Source organism: Pollachius pollachius (genome assembly GCF_949987615.1).
Source record: "Pollachius pollachius genome assembly, chromosome: 12".
NCBI lineage: Eukaryota > Metazoa > Chordata > Actinopteri > Gadiformes > Gadidae > Pollachius > Pollachius pollachius.
This window is the reverse complement of record NC_136945.1, coordinates 2,278,052-2,302,722: the sequence shown is the minus strand read 5'-3', so window position 1 is coordinate 2,302,722 and position 24,671 is coordinate 2,278,052. Positions and strand designations below refer to the sequence as shown.

Below are 24,671 nucleotides of genomic sequence, written 5' to 3'. Positions count from 1 at the left end.
CGGCCCCCATCCTTTCTGTGATGGGGGCCGGGATCAGTCTATAACAGGAAATGATATGGGCCAAAGTGACAACCAGTATTATTGTGGAGATTATAATGATAATTCTTTTGCAGCTGCCCTTGTTGGTTTGCAAAAAAAGTAATAGAAAGTCTTCACGTGTTTATTTGAAGTACCACAGGAACTCCTTTTATTTTATGGAAAATAAAAACACAAGCTGATGCCAGGTAACAATGAGGTGGTGAGATTTTGTAACAGGTACAAGTGAGTTAACAACAGGTAGGTATTTTGTCTTTACAGGTAGTGAAATAATATTAATAGAGAATAATAGTAAAAATCAGGTAAAGATCAGGTCTCAGATAAAGGGGAGTTAACGATAGTATAATAATAATAATAATTATTATGTCTAACAGGTATGTTTACTAAGGCTACATTAAATAACATTAATACAGAATAATTTTAATGAACAGGTATATAAGGTGATCTGGTTTCGTATTTACATGACTCTTAGATTAGGTTTTTGTGCTGTGATAATGAGGATCCTGGCTCCAGGGTGGGAGCGGTCAACCACAATCTCTCCTCCTGACTTCAGGGTGGTCCTGGAAGCATGCAGGCCCTTCAGGAATGGCAGATAAAAAACACAAGCAACGAATGAGCAGATGACATCAGCTTGACATTGGGTCAGCTTAGCTCAGGAGGTAGAGCAGTGCTCTTGTAACCGAAAGGTTGCCAGTTTGGTCCCCAGTTCGGTCCCCAGTTCCTTCTAGTTGAAAGTTCATGTGTCCCTGAGCAAGACACTTAACCCTAACTGCTCCTGGGCTGTCGCCTTGCATAGTTGACTCTGCCGTTGTAAGTCTCTGGATAAAAGCGTCTGCTAAATGCCCTGTATGACATGCTGCAGTCTCATTTTGTCTGTGACATCACTGTTCAAGAAACATGTTGCCTATAAAAAGAGCACTATACTGAATTTTTTTCATTTTCATAGTTATTAAAATCAGCAGGCTTACCATATCAGTGTGAGCTGTGGACTTGCTTCTGACTGGTAAGGAGATTGATGTCAGGTTCCATTCCAGTTACAGCCAGTCTCAGAGACTGATGCAGGTGTTGATCTGAGAGTCTTGATCTCGTCTGATTTTTTATCAGCTTCATGCGTGAAAAAGTTTGCTCACAGATATATGTGCTCCCAAAAACTGTGGACATCTTCATTGCGTTCTTTCTTATGTTGGGGAAGGTCTCGTTTGGGAGAAAAGCATAGTATTCTATGAGACAGTTGGGGTTGAATGCGTCTTTCAGCACATCGCAGGTCTGCAACTCAGCCAGTTCAAATTGAAGAGAAGGCAGGGCGTCATTAATGTCGACAGCAAAAGGGTTCTGGAATATGCAAATTTCTTTAACGTGGGCACGAAGCTCACGGAACCGCACACTGAACTCTGCTCTCAGCGTTTCCAGTGCGTCCTTGCACTTCTTGGTTGGAAACGGGACCGCTGGTTTCTCAGCTGAGAGGCTTCGAGTAGCAGGGAGATGGGTGAAGTCTTGGTTTTGCACTTGTCCAACAAGCAGCGCCAGTTTAACCTCAAATGCTTTGACGTGGGAATACATGTCACAGATTAATTTTCCCTTGCCTTGGAGCTGTAAATTGAGGCCGTTTAAAATTTCTGTCACATCTGTTAAAAAGGCGAGGTCCCATTTCCATTCTGTGTCGATCAGCTCTGGGACCGTTTTTCCCTTTGTCAGGAGAAAGGCGTTTCGGGTAGCAGCTCGTAGAAGCGTTTCAAAACTCTGCCCCGGCTTAACCATCTGACTTCAGCGTGGTAAAGCACGTCTCCATGGGCAGACTCCAGCTCGGATAGGAAAGCTTGGAACTGCCTGTGTTTTAGTCCGTTTGCTCTGATGAAGTTTATGCAAGACACAACCACCTTCATGACAGATTCCCACTTCAGAACTTTGCAGCACAGTGCTTGCTGGTGAATCAGGCAGTGGACTTGTAGTGGGGGGGTGAGACCTCGTTCCTCCATTTCTCTTTTAATGTGCCCCACTAGCCCCCGCGACGCACCAACCATACTCGGAGCACCGTCCGTTGTGACGCTAGCCAGCTTAGACCAGTCCAAACCCAACTCTTCCATCGTTTGGCGTACTTTATAAAAAATATCCTCGCCTGTCGTACTATCCGTGAGACTTTGTAGAGCTGCCAGCTCCTCGGACACTTCAAAAAGTGAATTTACTCCCCGAATAAAAATCAGCAGTTGTGCTGTGTCCTGCACGTCATTGCTCTCATCCATTGCCAATGCAAAACACTCAAAATCTTTAGCTTTCTCTTTCAGCTGGACATGTACATTATGCCTCATTTCTTCAATTCGCCTGGTAACTGTAGATGTGGACAGACTCACCGCGTTCAGGGCATCTTTCCTGTCCGGACACACCTCCTCCGCGACAGCGTTCAAACACTTCTTAACAAACTCCCCATCACTGAACGACTTTCCACAGCTTGCAATCAGTTTAGCTACCTTGAAGCTGGCCCGAACGGATGACAGGTTCATCTGTGTTTGGCGTAGCATTGTACTCTGCTGGGCAGCAAATCCACTTTTTAGCCTAGCCACCTTGTCTCTCCTCACTTGGCCCAGCAAGCTAGCATACTGCCCGCCATGGCGGGTTTCATAGTGTCGGCGGATGTTTAATTCTTTGAACACCGCCACCGTCTCTTTGCAGATTAGACAAACTGCCTTTTCCTTGCACTGGAAAAAAAAATAGTCATCTGTCCACTGCTGTTTAAAAACTCTCTGCTTGCTTTCTACCATTCTCCACTCCCGCGCTTACTTGCCGCTTGATCGCCGCACGCACTTGTGGCATGATCGCCCGACATTGCGGCGCGAACTTGGTGACGTCACGTTGCCAAGCGCTATTTGACATCTCAAATATATGAAAAAGTACTATGTAAAAATTAACAATTGCCTTTTATGGTATATTTAAATTTTCACTTCCCTCGTAAAAAAAGAAAGAAATTAATTATTCTTTTTATTATAATTCTTTTTTAAATAGGCCATGTTTAAGGTGTTGTTTGGGATCATTAAGGGGGCCACTCCAGTTGTTTAGGGGGGCCGGATCCGGCCCGCGGGCCGTAGTTTGGGGACCCCTGGTCTACAGGAAGGAAATTCACCAACATTAACAAGCTACGGTGAACCACTTTCTCCTTTCCTGTTACTGTATGACATATCCTATATGTGTGTCAGCGTTCCTGACCAACACATTTTAAACTGTGGACTCCCAACGATCTGCGACCTTCCAACCCCTTCAACCCCTTTCTCTCTTGTTTGCCAACAACACACGGTCACCAACTTCAATGGTGGTTCCTGTTACTCTTCTGTTGTATAGCTCAGTGTGACGGTACTGTTCCTTCGAGACATGTTCCTGAGCTATCATCATAGCTTCCTTAAGATCTCTTGTAAGAGAGGCCACATACTTGTCATAGCTGACCACTGCATGATCATCCAGAACAGTTCGGAAGAGCAAATTGATTGGCAGATAAGGAATCCTTCCAAACATCAGATAAAAAGGTGCATATCCTGTTGTCTCGTGAATTGTGCTATTGTACATGAACGTGAGGGTCTAAAGACGACCTGGCCAGCTAGCTTTTGCCTCTGGTGTAAGTGCACGGATCATGTTCCCGAGAGTCGTATTAAAATACAGATTCTGAAAGGCCTGCTCTATTTCAGGGGTCCAATCATCTGCTTCCTGCTTTGTGGCCTTTGTTTGTCTTTTGTTCTTTGCCTTTCCTTTTCTGGAACAACAACAGAGAGAAAAGAGGCTTAGCAATGGCAGAGAAGTTGGGCACAAAGTGCTGATAGTAGTTGATCATACCCAGGTAAGATCTGACCCGTTTCGGTGATGGAGTCACACCATCTGCTTCCATTAGGTCTGCACTTGTCATTTTCAGAATGGCTTCAGTCTTACTAGGGTCAGTCGACACGCCAGTTTCATCGATTATGTGACCGAGAAACCTCACAGACTTACGGAGGAAGAAGCACTTCTTGGGGGCTAGCTTCAGATTGTGGCCACGCAGTCTGCTAAACACCATTAGCAAGCGTTCCAGAGCAGTCTCCTCATCAGGCGCAAAAACTAGCAAATCATCCAAGTACACCAGCAAACTGAGATAGTTCTGATCTCCAAAGATGCTAGTCATCATGCGCATGAAACTCCCAGGACTATTGCAGAGGCCTTGCGGTAAGCGATTATACTCGTACAGACCCATAGGCGTAGTGAATGCGAGTACTTTCTGTCATCTTCGTGTAATGGCATGTTGTAGAACCCAGAGGTTAAGTCCATGGTACTGAAGAAAGAATTCCCTCCAAGCGCCGCCAAGCAGTCGGCCTTGATGAGAGAGAGGGTGAGCATCTTTCAGCGTCCGCTTGTTCAACCAGCGAAAATCTGTGCACACCCGAAGATCCCCATTCTTTTTCCATACAAGAACTAGGGGAGACGCATACTCACTGGTTGAATTTCTGATAATCTCCTTCTCTTCCATCTCACTCAGTACTTGCCGTAGCTTCTGATACTGACTGTGGGACACTCGTCTGAATGGAAGCCGGAAAGGCCTGTGATCTGAGAGGTGGATACGATGTACAAATCCCTTCGCTTCTCCACAATCCAAATGATGCTGTGAGAAAATATCACTGTAGCTCATAATCAGTTCAGTAAGCTTGCCTTTACACTGCTCACTCACATCACAGGAGCCTATGTCAAGCCCACTTAGTTCAACTGACTCTGGCTTCTCATCAGTAAAACTGATGAGACTCTGGCGGTATCTGCAGGGGGTCTGGTTTTGAGAGAACAACTCGCCAGTGGGACTTCTGCATAGCTGTTCCCACTCATTTCTTCAAGCGCAATGCAGGGGAAGACGTCAGCTAACTTAGCATTGCGTCTCACCAAGACAGGCCTGTCTGATGTGTTAATCACCTTTAATGAAACCCATCTGTCTCCCCATAAGGGTGTCACTCTTCTCGCCACCAGAATTCCTCTTAGAGCTGATCGGCATGAAGTGAGCTCCGTCATTACAGCGCTGCCAGTAGACACGACAGTTGCCTTAGGCAGCTTTCCCCACAACAAATATTCCCGACCAGGCTCGAGGCATACAGCCGAGTTGCTTCTCACTGTGCCTACTTTGTCGGGCACCTCTTTGCCTCTCCAACGGTCCAGACCAGCAAGCATGGACAAGAACTGTTCAGCCTCCGGATTGCTAGTAGAACAAGGGGTAGACACAGCTTCCCAGTAGGCATCACACTGCTTATACTCACAGAGAATATGCTTGATAACATTGGTGCCTAGTATCAACTCATCACACTGGCCTTGGACTTCATATTCACACACACACACACACACACACACACACACACACACACACACACACACACACACACACACACACACACACACACACACACTTGTGGCGCTCGCATGGTCGTAGCTCATTGTCTCATTGGCGGGCCAAATTCTCTGGGCAGGCAAGGCAGAGAAAGGGGAGGTTACTTGGCCCCTTATGACGACATATGGCGCCAAATTCGGAGCGTCTGAGCTTTCATTTTTCAAAGGCGGAGCAGGATACCTAGTGCTCCTTTTATACCTATTGTCATTTTTCTAGCTACTGGAGGACCATAGGCAGGCTAGGGGAACTCATATTAATGTTAGAAAACCATATAAAGTGAAATTTTCATGCCATTGGACCTTTTAACTGAAACTGAGTTTATTCCAAAGTTAAAAGACGAGAATGTTGTCTCAACAACAGAGAAACCCAGGACAGCCTGGGCAAAGTTTTTAGGGTCCCCCATGTCCCAATGCTGACCATTGCTGCTGCCATTTGCTAGTTCTTCTATTGAGCCCCTAACAAGGCTAATATATGTGTGTGTGTGTGTGTGTGTGTGTGTGTGTGTGTGTGTGTGTGTGTGTGTGTGTGTGTGTGTGTGTGTGTGTGTATATATATATGTATGTTTCTGTCCATTTTAGGTGTTGGCCTATGCTGATATCGTCTTCACTTCAGTATTCACTGCAGAGATTGTGCTCAAGGTAAATGTACAGTTTTAATGTACAGCGTGATGTACCATTTTAAACCTATTTATCCAATCTTTAATCAAAGCAATATTTCACATATTTTGCCTCTTTGGCTCTCTATCCACCACTTAGGTATGATAAACCTATGTTTATTTTAAAGATATCAAAGGACAAGATTTATTTCCTAATCGTCCGCCTGTAAGCCACATTACCATTATGTTGAAATGACCAATGGAGCTGCTGTAACATGATGTTATACATGGGGGCTTTAACATTTTTTTAACATAAGACCAACTCCTCTCCGCTCCTAGCCCTCCATCTCGCTCTACCAGAACAGTCACAGATAAACAACTCTAGGGCTACCAAAGAAATCCTTCGTCTTATTCACCCCTCCCGCTTTTTCACTACCGCTTTGGATGCAATTGTATAATATCTTACGTCCAACTGACACGGAACAACAAGCAATACATTTTCTGCTGGCAATCATCCGCCATTTTGAGAGGACTTGAGCGTAGTCCTTAGGCTACACTGTAAATTTCTTTACCGACTATTTAATCTAAAAAGATTGCGCAAAGAATATTATACCAGGAGATGACTGGAAGAGACATAATAACATTGATGTTGCTTACGTTGCTTAAACAAGGTACAGTGGGGCAAAAAAGTATTTAGTCAGCCACCAATTGTGCAAGTTCTCCCACTTAAAAAGACGAGAGAGGCCTGTAATTTTCATCATAGGTAAACCTCAACTATGAGAGACAAAATGAAAAAAAAAATCCAGAAAATCACATTGTCTGATCTTTTAAGAATTTATTTGCAAATTATGGTGGAAAATAAGTATTTGGTCACCTACAAACCAGCAAGATTTCTGGCTGTCACAGACCTGTAACTTCTTCTTGTTTAAGAGGCTGTTTACCTGTATTAATGGCACCTGTTTGAACTCCTTATCAGTATAAAAGACACCTGTCCACAACCTCAAACAGTCACACTCCAAACTCCACTATGGCCAAGACCAAACAGCTGTCAAAGGACACCAGAAACACAATTGTAGACCTGCACCAGGCTGGGAAGTCTGAATCTGCAATAGGTAAGCAGCTTGGTGTGAAGAAATCAACTGTGGGAGCAATAATTAGGAAATGGAATACATACAAGACCACTGATAATCTCCCTCGATCTGGGGCTCCACGCAAGATCTCAACCTGTGGGGTCAAAATGATCACAAGATCGGTGAACAAAAATCCCAGAACCACCCGGGGGGACCTAGTGAATGACCTCCAGAGAGCTGGGACCAAAGTAACAAAGGCTACCATCACTAACACACTACGCCGCCAGGGACTCAAATCCTGCAGTGCCAGACGTGTCCCCCTGCTAAAGCCAGTGCATGTCCGGGCCCGTTTGAAGTTTGCTAGAGAGCATTTGGATGATCCAGAACAGGATTTGGAGAATTTCATATGGTCAGATGAAACCAAAATAGAACTTTTTGGTAAAAACTCAACTCGTCGTGTTTGGAGGAGAAAGAATGCTGAGTTGCATCCAAAGAACACCATACCTACAGTGAAGCATGGGGGTGGAAACATCATGCTTTGGGGCTGTTTTTCTGCCAAGGGACCAGGACGTCTGATCCGTGTGACGGAAAGAATGAATGGGGCCATGTATCGTGAGATTTTGAGTGAAAACCTCCTTCCATCAGCAAGGGCACTGAAGATGAAACGTGGCTGGGTCTTTCAGCATGACAATCACCCCAAACACACCGCCCGGGCAACGAAGGAGTGGCTTCGTAAGAAGCATTTCAAGGTCCTGGAGTGGCCTAGCCAGTCTCCAGATCTCAACCCCATAGAAAATCTTTGGAGGGAGTTGAAAGTCTGTGTTGCCCAGCGAAGGCCCAAAAACATCACTGCTCTAGAGGAGATCTGCATGGAGGAATGGGCCAAAATACCAGCAGCAGTGTGTGAAAACCTTGTAAAGACTTACAGAAAACGTTTGACCTCTGTCATAGCCAACAAAGGGCATGTAACAAAGTATTGAGATGACCTTTTGTTATTGACCAAATACTTATTTTCCACCATCATTTGCAAATAAATTCTTTAAAAATCAGACAATGTGATTTTCTAGATTTTTTTTTTTCATTTTGTCTCTCATAGCTGAGGTATACCTATGATGAAAATTACAGGCCTCTCTCATCTTTTTAAGTGGGAGAACTTGCACAATTGGTGGCTGACTAAATACTTTTTTGCCCCACTGTATGTACCAGCTGCCCCAAGCACTGATTTATAAATGCATATTCATGTTGTTACATAAGGCTGCAAGCTAAATACAGACTACCTTCTCTTTGGCTGGCTACTTTATGCAACATGTTTATTTCTGCTACAGTCCGAGATCTGCAACAGTAATAAGTAGGTAAAGAACAGCCTGGCCACTGGACCTCAGTGTGACTGTCCTGCCTTGCCATATGTGTACATTATTGGTGAGAACCATCAGACATATTCAGAACACCTTGGAGAAAACAGTGCCTACAAACCTTTGTGCATCCCTAGTACATACTGTGTGCCATAATACATTATTTCTGTTTTAACAAACAGACTTTTTGGATCGGAAACGAAGGAAATCCATTGAATCCCTGTTTTAGTTAATGATGAAATAATTAGAAACATCAATTTAAAAGCCTTCAGCTAGTAAAGAACTTCTCATTAATAAAACATGGTTAATAAGTGCTATGTTAACGGTATGCTATGCTATGTTGTGTGAGAGATGCTTTGGCACAAAGATTCCACAAAGTGAAATAATCTAAAGTTGAACGGCAAAAGGGGGTTAGGGCCATGTGATCTCGGTTAGTCCTTTACCAAATGTATTTGATGGAAGGGGATATTAAGCAAAAGTGACGTACAGAATGGGGTAGGTTTTAAGTGCCCATTTTTCTCTTTTAGATGACCACATATGGAGCCATTCTACATCAAGGCTCCTTCTGCAGAAACTCTTTTAACATCCTGGACTTACTCGTCGTCAGTGTCTCCCTTCTGTCAATGGGCATGGAGTAAGTTTGGCCGACAGATTGTTGACACCGCAAAATTGTGTTGTTGTCACGATTTGACAAGTGACTCAAGCTACATATTTAAGTAATGTTTTTGTGCTTGTCCTATATAGATCAAGTGCCATTTCTGTGGTTAAAATCCTCAGAGTGTTGAGGGTACTTAGACCTCTGAGGGCCATAAACAGAGCCAAGGGACTCAAGGTAAGTGTACATTCACATTGTTTGCGTTTGTTCACCTTGTTCTAATAGCAGATCATGGATCTTATCTGTTCTCACAACCCTTCCTCCACAGCATGTGGTGCAGTGTGTCTTTGTGGCCATTAAGACCATTGGAAACATTGTCCTTGTTACCATGCTGCTTGACTTCATGTTCGCCTGCATTGGAGTGCAGCTCTTCAAGGTGAGCTTCTTTATCCAGCTAATGACTGGGTCACCTCTAGCTCAACTTTTTAATGACTGTTTGATAGGTCTGTAATTAACAGATTTTGTATCCCTGTTCAAAATGGTGAATGGCCATTGTAGGGAAAGTTCTATTCATGCACAGATCCTGACCAGTTAACTGAGTTCACATGCAAGTAGGTGCACACAGAAACTGCATCTGCTTTGTCGAGAGTTAATATTATCTTATATACCATTAAATCATATTTTATTAAACTGACACAACTTGGGGCTCTACTTCACAGAGGCTGGTACGTTAGATACGAAGAGGGAGCCCTACATGAGATGGAGATCAGAAAGAGGAACTGGGTCAACTCAGAGCTCAACTTTGACAACATCCTGAATGGGATGTTGGCTCTATTCACTATCTCCACCTTTGAGGGGTGGCCAAAGTCAGTACCATTCTTTGTTTAATGTACAGTACACGTTACAGTATATTGTGGTGTGTGTAAACAATATTTTCTGGTTCTAATCAAAATTTAAAGTAAACCACGCCCTACTCATTGAATATACCGGATGGAGATGTGGCATTACAAAATAAATGTGGCATTTTTAAATAAAAGTCCCCTGAAATATATAGATTGGGCGTATTTCAATATTTTTTTAAATGCTTGAAATGTGTCCTTCAGTTTGGGTCAACTCCTCACCTCATTAATGCCCTTTTATTTATCACTAAACACGCCTCTTTATATTAAGGCTGTCTGGATGGAATGAAACTATTGACCACCCTGCATTTTCTATTAGAAATTTGATAAAGTGTTGCCATTGTTCAGAAGAATACATAATAAGACAATCATTATATAACTGTACAGAGGGCAAATAGAGCAGGACAGGTCCTTGAATTAGATATGATATTTCTCCATGGGTGTAAATGTGTGTTTACTATGTCATGTGTTTTATTGTTTCTCCAGGATTCTGTACAAGGCCATTGATTCTAACCTGGAGGACACCGGCCCAGTGTACAATAACCGGGTGGCCATCTCCATCTTCTTCATCATCTATATCATCCTGATCGCCTTCTTCATGATGAACATCTTCGTGGGCTTTGTCATCGTCACCTTCCAGGAGCAGGGGGAACAGGAGTACAAGAACTGTGAGCTGGACAAGAACCAGGTGGGCTGTGGTGGGGAAGGGGTGTGTGTGTGTGTGTGTGTGTGTGTGTGTGTGTGTGTGTGTGTGTGTGTGTGTGTGTGTGTGTGTGTGTGTGTGTGTGTGTGTGTGTGTGTGTGTGTGTGTGTGTGTGTGTGTGTGTGTGTTTCTTCTGGACCCTTCCATGATGATCCCTTTGTGGTAGGCCTTACTCTGGTCTGATCAAGAACCAGCTGATCTTGAATCCGTTTTGCCTCAAATAGTCCGGCAGATTAAGTCCATATTTTAGGACAATCGTTCACTTTGCGATACAAGCACCAAATTCGGCATGAATAATGCCTAGACCCTACTTATTGAGAAAAGCCCACATCTCAAATTGACTGGAGAAAGTGTTGCCTTTGTCAGACAGATATAAAGGAAGAGTTGAAGTCTCCTCCTACTCATTATTCATGTAGGGCATTGGGGGGGCATTGAGGAAACACTGAGAAGAAACTGTGCAAAATATATCCAAAGCTGTCGTCTGATGTTCAATAATAGCAAGCTTGAGCGTACAAGAAAAAGGACAGCTTCCATCCAGATTGACCCTGGTGAGGGGCGCTCAAAAATGCGCAGGACTGTGCTTCAATTGCAGAAGTGTTTCTTGTGTGAGATGATGGAACCCATGTCCGAACTACGACAGGCCATGCAACTGAATGACAGGCTCAACGAATGTGCCCGTAACCTTAATGATAGTAAACTCCTGGCTATATTGAGCAGTGGAGATGTTGTGGCCCAGGAGTTGAAGTACCATTGCTCCTGTTTAGCAGCCCTACACAATAGAGAGAGGGCATATCAGTTAGCAAAGAACAAAGACACAAATGGTGTGAATCTAGAAAAGGAAGCACTCCGACGTGTTCTCAGAGCTACTTACTTATGTAACTGAGACCAGAAACAACAGTGACGAGCCTGTTGTATTTCAACTCACTGAAATGGCAATTCGTGACAGACATCCCAGATGTAAACTCAACTAGACTGAAAGACCACCTTTTGGCATGGATTCCTGGGCTTGAAGCATACAAGAAAGGAAGAAATTTTCTTATGGCTTTTAAAAAAGATGTTGGCCCAGTCTTGTCTGAAACATTTAACTACTTTGATGCTCTTGTTTTTGCCACAGCTGCCAAAATATTGCGCAGGCAAAAAACCTTGCAGAGATGCTTCATGACCATGGTCGCAGCATCGCATATGAAAGAGTACTTGACATTTTAGCACAGTTGGGAGATGCAGTTGTGAATAGATATCTTGAACAAGGGTTGGTTTGTCCCCCCATTCTGAGAAAAGGCCTCTTTTCCACAGCTGCAATGGATAACATTGACCATAACCCATCATCAACAACTGCAACTACTTCATTCCATGGTACAAGTATCTCTATCTTTCAGCATCCATCATCAGGAAATCAAGGTGAAGTTCGAGAGCCCATTCAAATTAGGAACAACAAGGTTAGGAAAGTTCCAGAACTGCTTTATTCACAAAGAAGAATCCCTGTCCTCCCAAGGGCAATGTAACACACGATTCTTTGCCAAGTATCATGTTGACAAACAAATGTGGCTTGAGCGAGTTAGCCTCAGACAGACACTAGATGATGAGTTCAACATCACCTGGTCTGGCTATCATGCAGAGAAAAGAGAGGTTAACAGTTTGAAGTAAGCATTACATCACTTTTGCCGCATCTTCGGGATGAAGCTCATTCAGTTGCAACAGTTAAACATCCCATGGACAGAGTCAGAGATGCTATTGCATACCTGAATCCAGATCAGGTCCCTGTCATAACAGCAGACAAGCCAATCTATGCACCTGCCAAACAGGTGCAATGGCATTGGCCTGACCTTTATGGCGAGCAGAGATTTGTCATTATATTTGGTGGGCTCCGTCCACATAGAGATGAATGCATTGAGATCTCTTGGTACCTTGCTCAAAGGCAGTGGGTGGACAGGGGCTCTTGTGGAAGCTGGTGTGGCTTCTTCAGGTATAGCAGAGTCATATATTTCATATGGTACTTATGAATACTACTTTAGAGATGAAAATGAAGAGGCCCATACTTCTTTAAGTTGGGAAGACTGGTGTGAGTAAAAAGAAAAACTTATTTAGCCCTCCTTCCTTTGCTGAAGTAGCCAAACCAACATTTGTTTTCCCTCACAAAAAAAGGCATTATTTTTTTTTCATTGCCATCTATCTTCACAATGTAACACATTTTTGAACTTTTTATTGCAGAATTGGAAAGATCAGACCCTTTTACCTATGTTTTGATACCAAGATCATCAAAATGTTCTTATCAAATCTCAATCCAAGTCAAATACCAAGTCTAATGGCTTTCAATGGTGGCCATCTTGGAACATGGCAGCCACTAATTCCAGCCTTTTGGGAATTAGTGGGTTCCGAAGAATATTTCTGCCAAGTTTGATGCTTGTATTATAGAGTGAACGATTTGTTGACTAATCTGCCAGACTAAAAGTTCTGGAGTCATAACAAAGATGTAGTATTCGGTTTTCCTGCACGGCAAATACAATTTTAAAAATCCATCCTAACTCCTTTGTACAGGGGCTTAATGATGGCTGTGCTGGCTTTGTGGACAATATCGTCTTTGAGACTGATGTTAACGTAATTTGGATCCTTTATATTAGATAAACCAGTTGTCAAGGGTGAACAAAAGTTTAAGAATCCAAAGGTATCATTTTCGGGATATTTCTAGATTCTATTCTACGCCCATAAGAGTTGTGGTGTAATATCAGTTGCATATCAAACTTTTTCTGGGGACAGTTAATGTGTTTTTGTCACATGATAAAGTCTACTACTGTCTGCAATCCGAATGGCCACTCAGGGCGGTAAAGACTTCTCTTCTACTACTCTATCCGTGCACCCTAGCCCATATTCAAGTTCAAATAATGTTATTTATTTATGGCCCTACTTTTAAACATTGTTGCAGGCACACAACATCGGGCCGGTATTCCATACCCGTTGTTTTTGTCGGATGAAGTTTCTTATTGCGAAGTCAAACTGAGTTGGCTTACATTCTGAAGTTGGGTGTAGTGTTCGTTGGGGCAGTGTGCAAACACTTCAAAGTACAATAATCTCATGAATAAAAGTATGTGGCTTGAATGCAATAAAAGTTTCAATGCATTGTTGGCCTGAGACGTCTAAACTGCCTGAACGAAACACATGGTGGTGACCACCTGGCTCTCCTTCCTCCAGCGCCAGTGTGTGCAGTACGCGCTGAAGGCGCGCCCGCTGCGCTGCTACATTCCCAAGAACCCTTACCAGTACCAGGTCTGGTACATCGTCACCTCCTGCTACTTTGAGTACCTCATGTTCCTCCTGATTATGCTCAACACCATGTGCCTGGGAACACAGGTAGGCCATCTTTTGTTCTATCACTCTGTATTTTACGTCTTCTAATGTGAATTATTGAGTCATTTCTGCCAGATTCTGAAACCAAATTTCTTTTATTAAAGTTTATCCTAACTGCAGTATCACAAAAGGAGTAGCTTGATGAGGCAAAAGGATTTAGCCTAAGGTAATATGATAAGAAAACAGAGCTAATATGATCCGGAATAAGCTATGATGAGACAAAAGTAAAATATATAATATATATATATATACCGCTATATATCTATTTGATTTGGAGGGGGTGCATAGCGACAGACGCTTGTGATACTTAAGTACTATAAGTACCGTTGTGTCTGAGCATAATAATGACGTTGTATATGAAATGCACCACACACCGTGGCGTTATACCTTAAACCTGAGTCAGACGTGGTCATGAAAATAAACTACTCAGACACTTTGCTAAATGTTACTTTTTTGAAATGTGTTGATGGACATTTTTATATCATCATGATTAGCTTCATTTTAAATCACTCATTAATTTTGAGCCCTTTGTTTGATGCATTGCTGATGAACGGAACTAATCATTCTATTTATTTTCCTTGAATCCCAGCATTGTAACCAGTCGGAACATGTGACCCATCTGTCAGACATGCTGAATGTGATCTTCACTGTTCTCTTTACCGTGGAAATGATCCTTAAACTAATGGCCTTCAAAGCCAAGGTCAGTCACACAATCATAGACTAAATTAGAACATCAACAACAGAAAGATATTTTAGTAGTACATTCTCTCTTCCTCCTGCATATTCTAACAGGGTTATTTTGGAGACCCTTGGAACGTTTTTGACTTTGTGATCGTGATTGGCAGCGTGGTGGACGTGACCCTCAGTGAGGTTGATGTGAGGATCATTTCATTATTTCAATCAATACATGAAGTTCTGTGGTAAAGGTTATGAGCAACATTGGTGTCATGAAAGACTTTGTAGGATTGTAGGCTATCTATACTATTAGTCCAAGAAGTACATTATATATCGACAATAAATAACGTGCGTTTATTATAGTAAGATAAGATATTGATAGCTCTGATGTGGGCGATCGAGAGGTATGACCAAAGGTTTGTGGTATTCTAAGACACAATGAGACATGGAGCTAAGGCGGATTATCAGTAATACCAACACTGTATAAACTGTCTGTTTCTGAAGTTTGCTCAATTCCAAGGACTCCAAATGTAATCTCAGAGTTCTGAGGTTATTCTCCAGGCAGTATTCTGTGGCCCTAGAACTATTTGGTGACCCTAGTATATTATGTAAAATCAGCCTCTCTCATTGTACCCCAGGGGTGAGTGGGCCATATAAGCTGTGAATGCATGCCCAGGCGTTTTGAATACAGAATGGTTATCTAAGGTTATCTAAAGTATTTGATTTAGTGTCGTAGGCTAAACTTGGCCGGCTGATCACTAGTCTGTGTTGGGGGGTCACATATGTCTACCCTCTCTTTTGTGTACACAGAAATCAAGATGTTTTAGAGGCAGTGATATACACCTCCACCTCCAGCCATCCCCACAGCCTTGTGCTGATAACCGTACTTCTGTTTGTTTTCCTCTCCCCAGGCAGCGCTAGCTTCTTCGGGAGGGCTTTACTGCCTCCACGGCTGTACGGTAATGGGATAGCATACTTATAATACTACCAAGTTTTAATGTTTATCAAGCTACTGACGATAGCATATTTAATCCATTATGTAATGCTGATTTTTGAAGGATTATAGGTCACAACAATGTAATATGCATAATATACATTCTAAATGTGCTATCACAATGTATTATTGTAAAATGTATATATTTTGTAGGAAGTGGATCCAATGCAGGCAATTGCAGTAAGTTTTGTTTTATCATGACAATCTTTCCATTGAATAATGAGAGCAAAGTTGTTTTTGGACTCTGTATTCATTGATATGATTGGGCTTTTTCCTTCTGTCAAGTCCAAGGAGAACATGAGTGTGTCCATCACTTTCTTCAGACTGTTCCGCGTCATGCGTCTCGTTAAGTTGCTCAATCGCTCTGAGGGCATACGGAACCTGCTGTGGACCTTCATCAAGTCTTTCCAGGTAGGAAACCCACTGTGAATCACTAAACATGCTTTGTAGCTTCTCTTTTTTATACATATTATTATTGTTGCTAACTATGCGTTTCACTGGCTGTGTTTCAGGCATTGCCCTACGTAGCCTTGCTCATTCTGATGCTGTTCTTCATCTATGCTGTGGTTGGAATGCAGGTATATGTACATTGGAGAGACACACCCAAACATGTACACAAAGACAGAAGAAAGCTCCATCTGATTCTACTGCTTTATCTCAATTTGAATAGATATTTGGGAAAATTGCCTTGGTAGATGGCACATATATCAACAGGAATAACAACTTCCAGACATTCCCACAAGCTGTGCTACTACTGTTTAGGTAGGTGGACTATTATTGTTTGTTATTAAACGTCTTATAAGGTAACCACATGTATATAATTCTTAAGATAAACCTGCAATAAGTGGCTGAGCCACAAAGTGCTAACCGCTGCGATGGATCTCTTGTGTGGCTACGCATGAAGCTACAACTCAGGGTAGGAAACAAACCCAGTCCAGGTTTCACCCTGTATTGGGTTCCATGAATTAAGGTAAGCTGGTTGAATTGGACCAGGACCCAAGTGCGGAGATCAGGACAAGATGTTTGTTGCACACTTGGAAAGTAGATCACTTCAAGCTATGGAGGACTTTAGAAATGTCTTTACTTCTTCAGGAAACTTATAAGCATCCGTTTTCCAACTATTTCAATCTCCACGATCTAATGATTAGGCATCTCTTTTTACATTTCCATTCATTCAAAATAATATCTGTCCATACTGTCAAAGTACAATATACACTTCATTACTGTACGCAAATGCAGACACTGACTCAATTGTAAAAGTTACATCTAAAAGATCTTCACTATATTCTTCAAGACAAACCATGAACAAACGATGATATGAATACAATACACTGGTGTATGAAGACATACAAAGGATGGGGCAGAAGACAAGGGGATACCAAGGGGAGGACGAAACATAATAAAACAACTAAAACTATTGTCACATAGCACAGTTATCATTAAAAAGCCTCAGTTTGGTCTAATTACTAAAACAAAACTTTTTTTCCCTTGTTTTCTTATTTCCAGCCATCTATTCAACAAAGTATACAAATAATAAATTTCACATTCACACATCACAACATCCATGACCCCTGTCTCTTTGCAGGTGTGCCACTGGGGAGGCCTGGCACGAGGTCATGTTGGCCTGCATGTATGGGAAGAGGTGCGACCCCAAGTCAGACTACCTACCGGGGGAGGAGAACACCTGCGGAGCCAACTTTGCCATCATATATTTCATGAGTTTCTACATGCTATGTGCTTTCCTGGTAAATAAATTCAAACAAGCCCAGAACACACATGTTGATGCAGAGATACATCTGTATGTCATGCATGCATGTATAGAACTGAATGCAGCTTCTATTTGTTTAATTTCCTCTGTACAGATCATCAACCTATTTGTGGCTGTTATTATGGACAACTTTGATTACTTGACACGTGATTGGTCGATACTTGGACCCCAACACCTGGATGAGTTCAAGAAGATCTGGGCAGAATACGACCCTGAGGCCACGTAAGTGTGTTGGAGAGAGCTTCAATGTGTGACAAATGTAGAAGGTATTCTGTGTGTTTCCTGTGGTGCAGCGCAGTGAGTCGTCCGAGTTGGAATGTGACGAAGCCGACTTTGTGACTTATCTTCTGTAGCGACTTATGTCAAATATTGCATCAGTGGTGGATGCATCACTAGGCCATTTTACACTGCCAAGCCGGTTCGGTCGCGGCTTGGCACGCCCGGCAATTTCACTGCCTTGCCTGTGTAAAACCGAGGGGGTAAAATCCACCGCCAAACAGAGTATTGTTGAAAATCTAAGAAGTGAGATAAGGGTAGGTCATAAGATCCGGAGGATCATACAAGGTCTTCCGGCGGTGGTCTTACTGCTGAACCTTAGCCTTGGTTCTCTCTTGGTTGCCTCACTAGTCTCTCCCTCCAACAATGTGAAGCAAAGCACTGCACTGTTCAAAGAGGTTTGTTCAGTAACTGCTCATGATCTACCTCACCTCCAAATCTGCATGAGCTGCCCCTCTTATTGCTGATTAACCAGTACCATGCCCAAATAGGACTCCCGAAAAGAGAACAATACTCAAGTGCCATGATGAATTACTATTTACGGCACACTCCACTCTTATTACCAACAATGCATTTTAACAAGAGGACAAGGGTAAGGGTAGGGGTTATAAATAACATTGATAAGTCTTGGTTTATTTAATATTTTAATTAAATAGGTCTCATCTAGAAGTAAGCGGCTAAAGGTCATATGACGCCATTTCTCTGGGTTTGAAAATTGTTGGAAACCATGGGGATAATGTTAATACACAACTCAACAAATGATGTAACATAGGTCTAGTTATTTTTAGATTTTTTTTTTTTGGAAATTTTACATATTACAATATTGATCACAATTATTCAACCGTTATGATATTCCCCACGCAAAAAAGACATATGCTTAAATAAATAACAGACATAATCTTGTGATAAGGTGAACATAGCAACAAGCTCAGCATCCAAATAGTGGCAATCAACGGAGAGTTGGCCCAGACTGTTACTTTTTTAGACAGATTACTTTTATGGAAATAAATAGAAAACAAATAAAACGCATGCGTCAATTAAAAATATTGACAAACGCATGTTCATCATCAAAGTCGTTGATAACATTGACCCATGGCAGCAGCCCCCGTCCACAGAGAGAGCTCAGTACAGAGCCTAGAGGGGTTTAGAGACCGGTCCACTACAGTGGTAAGCTGGCCCAAAGAGCAGCCAGGTCATTGGCTCCAGCTGCCTCCGGTGTGCCATGTGGGACTGCTGTCCTTGGCAGGGCATAATGTACAGAAGAAGAGGTCAGCTCCATCCTCAGGTAATGCTGGGAAGCTTGACGGCCTCAGCAACTGTCTAAAGAGAAAATGTGTCAATCATGTCCCATATAGACTGGATGTGTCAGGTTTTGGATTGGTTTGTTTGTTAAATGAATGTCATCACTGTTTGTGGCATTTCATTAATTGTTTTAAGGGGACATATTATGAAAACAACACTTTTCCTGGGATTTGGGGAGTTGTTTTGGTTCTCTGGTGCTCCCACACGCATACAAACTTTAAAAAAAGTCAGTACGTATGATTTTTTGAGTGACATATGCATTTCTGAAAGTACCCCGCCTACAGTTACCAAACGAGCGAGTCAGTTTCGTCGGCCCCTCCTACGTAGGAAGGGGGCACATTTAAATATTACCTCCCACTTCCCCACTCCCCTCCAGAGCATAGCTACGATTTTGTGGACCAGCGGACGAGCAGCTCCGGCGGGGGGAACTCGGCGGCAGCCCGGCAGCTCAGCTCCGGGAGTACAATCCCTTTCTCTGCCGGACCGCCGCCGAGCTCCCCCCGCCGGAGCTGCCGGACTGCCACCGAGGCTTCGGCGGCAGTCCGGAGGAGGAGACATGGAGGAGAAAGGGATTGTACTCCTGGAGCTGAGCTGCCGGACTGCCGCCGAGCTATCCCCGGAGGACTTATATTATATATATTATATATTATTAAAAATATTATATAAATGCCCATATATAATATTATTATTATATTATATTATATAGATATAGAGCTCCAGAAGTCCGCAAATGGCAACAATCCCTTCTCCTCCATGCTGTGGTTCAGTCTGACAGCTCATTGGTCAATGGGCAGCAGCTCATTTGCATTAAAGCTACAGACACCAGAAACAGCACATTCTGAAGGGACTGAAACAGAGGGGAATAGCGGTAGGCAAGATTTTTTTTCCTAAAAGCTATTTCCAGCAAACAGCTTTAAAAACACGTTTTCTGTAACTCAAATGCTATGTTTACTTGTTTGGAAAACACCATAATATGTCTCCTTTAAAAAAAAATAGTTTGGTGAACTTGACTACTCACTACTCTGTCTTGTCACATGGGATAAGTTTGCCTTCAGGGCTTTATGCCAGACCGCCCTTTCTGCCAGAAATCCTGCTGCAGGGAAGGCTTTAGGAGGTCAGGGGACACACTATAAATAGCAACACAGTACACGTAGGGAGGAGGTGGTGGATTAACACTTTCCCCCAGGAGTCCAGGGTTTGTCTCCTGAATCATCTCTATAATAACTCTTTTTGTTTTCCGTTTGCAGAATGGTTAGATTTAGGCAACACATAGTTTGTTAGTGTAACTATGTCCAATGCTGTGTGGCACTGGTTTAACCTGTGCATGTTGATTACTCAATATAACAGGTATGCAGCCGTACCCAGCCCAAGAGTCTTACCAGTCTGACTTGGGAAGTTGATGCTGCTTTCGAACAGCCATCATCCACAGACTCCACAGTTAGGTTTAAGCAACAGAATGACATGTTATGACATGTAAACCAAAGGAGTAAACTCTTATGTATTGATTACTGATCATGTCCAGTTGTTAAATAAACCTACTTACTGTGTGTGATATTTATTAATCAGTTAAACAATGTAGGGTTTGGAGAGCTCATTGACTGGGTCATTTCACACAGACTGAAGTAATGGATCAGCTCAGTAGTCGGGGGTTCTGGTTTCCTTTGACCAGTTTGTTGCACATTTCTGTTCTCACACCACAAAAAGTAAAACTTTTTTTTTAAAGGTTGTGATACTTTATAATACTGGAACTTAATTAGCCATTGTTATATGCACATGAGGATCATCGATAACTGCGTGATTTTCTCCACGATTTTCTCTTTTACTCCACGGCTCAGAACGCATGACCTGCGGGAGGCTGCAGTTCACTAGTAATGCCTTTCCACAGCCCAGTTTGTTTATGAGACAGGACATGTCCACACTCTGACCTGCTAATGGTTATGTCTGCAGGGGACGGATAAAGCACCTTGATGTGGTCACCTTGCTGCGGAGGATCCCTCCTCCTCTGGGCTTTGGCAAATTCTGTCCACATCGGATTGCCTGCAAGGTGAAGGCCTAGAAAGTCTAATGTTGTGCAAAAGACTTGTAACCCATTTGAAACGTTATTAATTGTACTGAAACTGTATCTCCAGAGACTGGTCTCCATGAACATGCCTCTGAACAGTGATGGAACGGTCACCTTCAATGCTACGCTGTTTGCATTGGTCCGGACTGCACTGAAGATCAAGACTGAAGGTGGTTCAACTGATAGACCAATCATACAGTATATGATGTATTTCTTTATTTATGTGTCTCAATTATGCCACATTGTGATTTTTGCGTGGTTTAAACACTTGAGATTATTAAATTGGCTCATCAGGGTTCCTCACAGCTGTTAGTGAGTTAGTGAGGCAGCGTCTCCACCTTATTACCCCCCCTCCCCCCATCTGAACAACCTTCTCACAATGCCATGTGTTGTGGCATTCAGGCTACCATTCAGGCTACTATTAGCCTTATATAGACTATAGTATACCGTTGTTAATGATACATCTATGAGATCATACCCCTATCCTCCCAATGCTGTGGTATCACCCATTTAGCAACCCTATCCTCCCAACACTGTGGTATCTCCCATTTAGCACCCCTATCCTCGCAACGCTGTGGTGTAACTCATTTAGCACACTCATCCTCCAAATGGACTGTCCCGCTGTTACATTCACACAATTCTGCCAACACAAGGGTTTTACTATTATAGACAACTTTTCTATCGAAGATTAGAGTTGTCAAAGATTGGGGGTCACCCCTAAGACACCCCTAATCTATTTGCCAGGTAACTTTGAACAAGCCAATGAGGAACTACGGGCCATCATCAAGAAGATCTGGAAACGCACCAGCATGAAGCTCTTGGATCAGGTCATCCCACCAATAGGAGGTCACCATTCATTATTCATCTTAAACAACAATTGCCTATATGATGTGCAATATCCATTATTCAAATAATGTGCACAGTTTGGACTACTGATTACTAATTACTAATGTAGTTTACATCCAATGCCGTTTCTGATCCACGTTTTGTCCTTGCAGACGACGAGGTCACCGTTGGCAAGTTCTACGCCACCTTCCTGATTCAGGATTATTTTAGAAAGATGAAGAAGAGACAGGAAGAGTACTACGGCTTCCGACCAGACAAAACAAAGGCATCAAATGAGATCCAGGTCAGTTGATGGTACTATCATATTCACAAGGGAAAAGTGGACGACCCCAATGTAGTTATATTGAATGTTCTGTATTGTCCCCTGAGGCAATTTATTTTGGGCTTTGGCTCATTCGGCAGTATGTTCTTGTTGGAGGACGTGCTTAGGTTTGGACAGGATTTATGTGCTGCTTTCTTTACATTTGATTGACACATGTGAAGAAGTACTTCAAACTTTTGTTCATAACTGTTAGGCATCATTATGTCACTTGCAAATATAATCACATACAAACAGTTGACAGGTTTCCCTATCAAAGCTGCCAATTATTTTGGAAATTGAATTGAAGTATATGCTTTTTACCTTTTATTTAATTGTTAATCTAAATGAAGGGTTTTAAACATTTATTTTTTCGCTTGTTCTGCCCCCTTTGTCCTGCTAACTTCTCCAGGCTGGCCTAAGGAACATAGAGGAGGAGGCTGCTCCAGAACTCACCAGAACAATATCAGGGCTGCTGCTTAATGAGGAGGAGCTCAACGAGACGGACGAAGGAGCCATCTTCAGGGTGAGCTGGCTCAAAGATAGATCACGGATAGAGAGAACGTGTCAGCTACATCCTTATTGAGACTACAGTTTAAAGATCCCATGGCATGCTACTTTATGAATGCTTTTATTCAGCTGTTAGTGGGCTCCTAATACAGTACTTGAAGACCTTCAAGAAATTCAGCCTTGGTGCAGAATTACAGACACTACGAGCCAGTCCCACATTGAGCTTTCCACAAACATGCCGATTTTTAGAGGCGGGTCAAGGTGGAGGGTGGGGGTGTGGCTCTGAGCAGCTTGCGGCCACGGTACCATGCGCTCGTGTTTACAGTGGATGTATCGCAATGGTGAGGCGCACACAGCCTTTGGCCGTGTTCTGTATATATTCTAGAACACTCCGGGTGCTCCGGCGGGAGTCCTGGAGCTCTATATCTAAATAATATCATATTATACATAGTATTATATTATACATTATCAGGGCCAAAAGCTGTGTGCGCCGCCAGACAATATTATGAATCTCAAACGACTGCGTCGGGTTCTCCGACGTCTCTGGTTCTTCCACTTCCACATCAATCTGAAGTAGACTGAACTGTGACAAGGAGGAGAAAGGGATTGTTGCACGCGATTGTTGACCACGATTGTCTCCCGCCGGGGCCCCGCTACCCGCTGCCCAGGCACCATCGCCTCGGCAGCGGGCAGTGCTAAGGCGGCGGTGCCTCGCGGCAGCTGGCTGCAGGCAGCGGGCAGCGGGAGTCCGGATGGAGACAATCGCGGGCAACAATCCCTTTCTCCTCCATGTCACGGTTCAAGTAGTTCAGGGAGTCAAAGCCAAAGTTCCTTTCCCCCAATTCCTTCTCAACCATGGCTGAGATAACCCCCACTACGAGTCTCGTTGTGGAAATACAAGAGACGTCAGAGAACCCTACGTGTTATGTGCCATAACACCAATAGCAGAACGGTTATCCAAATAACAAAGAAGTCTACAACACTTGCGTTACAGTATCTGTATTCACACACCTCACGCACGGTCGTAGCTCATTGTCTCATTGGCGGTACAAATTCTCTGGGCGGGAAAGGCAGATAAAGGGGAGGTAATTTGGCCCCTTATGACGACGTATGGGGCCAAATTCGAAATCAGAGTGTCTGAGCTTTCATTTTCCATAGGCGAAGCAGGATACCCAGTGCTCGTTTTACACATAACACCATTTCTAGATACTGGGGGACCATAAACAGGCTAGGGGAACTCATATTAATGTTAGAAAACCTCCTAAAGGGAAATTTTCATGCCATGGGACCTTTAACAACTAGAGGCCCTAGTTGTAACAGCCAGGATAGGATGCTGTTCCAATCCTTTTGAGTCAAATTCTCTCAATGTTCCAAAATCAAGTACAGGTCACATAAAAACCCAAACGAAATTATGGCAGCATTGTTATCAATGAATGTGAAAACTTGGCACTTCAAATTATATTTCAGCTTTGCAGTAGGTCACCAATTCTCTGTGTGAATATACTCAACATTTGGGCCATTCACAACAGCTATTTCTACACAGCTTTAAGTTACAGTAACTAACTTCAAAATATGTATTTAATTTGACTATCTTTTTATATTTTGTGTATCTTGTAATCCAGCGCCAAGGAGGCCTGTTTGGGGAGCCTGCTGGGTTTTTCTCCAAACAAAATGAGACTGACAACAACCACCAAGTAATCAACCAACGACCCCTTCAGATGTCGGAGAGTCAACAATAACCACATCCACAGCCCGAGTAACACTCGGGCACAGTCAATCTATTGAATGTGATCATATTTACTTTATAATGATTCTAATTCCCAGCAGCTAGCATGGTACCGTAATGAGCCAAGTCTGACTCTTCCAGGCAAAGGTGCTTTACCTCATCAAGCATCAGCCTTATGATGAGCAAATGTTTTTTATTGATAATGTAAGGCCCTCAGTGTTTTCCATTTTAAGATTCACTTACAA

General features: G+C 42.9%; 1 protein-coding gene across 1 annotated transcript in view; it reads left to right on the top strand.

Moving 5' to 3' along the window:
• LOC307084290 (dihydropyridine-sensitive L-type skeletal muscle calcium channel subunit alpha-1-like) overlaps positions 1 to 24,439 on the top strand; it is a gene marked incomplete at both ends in the record, with an annotated part of 50,966 nt that extends 26,527 nt beyond the window's left edge. The window contains 23 exons of the mRNA XM_079748614.1: positions 5,992 to 6,051; positions 8,958 to 9,064; positions 9,175 to 9,262; positions 9,354 to 9,461; positions 9,584 to 9,636; positions 9,745 to 9,891; positions 10,411 to 10,612; positions 13,814 to 13,972; positions 14,559 to 14,669; positions 14,762 to 14,845; positions 15,556 to 15,603; positions 15,792 to 15,818; positions 15,924 to 16,049; positions 16,151 to 16,216; positions 16,309 to 16,400; positions 17,224 to 17,383; positions 17,501 to 17,628; positions 20,932 to 21,028; positions 21,114 to 21,216; positions 21,791 to 21,892; positions 22,045 to 22,175; positions 22,603 to 22,716; positions 24,323 to 24,439. Of these exons, the coding sequence (XP_079604740.1) occupies positions 5,992 to 6,051; positions 8,958 to 9,064; positions 9,175 to 9,262; positions 9,354 to 9,461; positions 9,584 to 9,636; positions 9,745 to 9,891; positions 10,411 to 10,612; positions 13,814 to 13,972; positions 14,559 to 14,669; positions 14,762 to 14,845; positions 15,556 to 15,603; positions 15,792 to 15,818; positions 15,924 to 16,049; positions 16,151 to 16,216; positions 16,309 to 16,400; positions 17,224 to 17,383; positions 17,501 to 17,628; positions 20,932 to 21,028; positions 21,114 to 21,216; positions 21,791 to 21,892; positions 22,045 to 22,175; positions 22,603 to 22,716; positions 24,323 to 24,439 (2,430 nt within the window). The remainder of the gene's footprint in view (positions 1 to 5,991; positions 6,052 to 8,957; positions 9,065 to 9,174; positions 9,263 to 9,353; positions 9,462 to 9,583; positions 9,637 to 9,744; positions 9,892 to 10,410; positions 10,613 to 13,813; positions 13,973 to 14,558; positions 14,670 to 14,761; positions 14,846 to 15,555; positions 15,604 to 15,791; positions 15,819 to 15,923; positions 16,050 to 16,150; positions 16,217 to 16,308; positions 16,401 to 17,223; positions 17,384 to 17,500; positions 17,629 to 20,931; positions 21,029 to 21,113; positions 21,217 to 21,790; positions 21,893 to 22,044; positions 22,176 to 22,602; positions 22,717 to 24,322) is intronic.
• Positions 24,440 to 24,671: the final 232 nt, after the last annotated feature.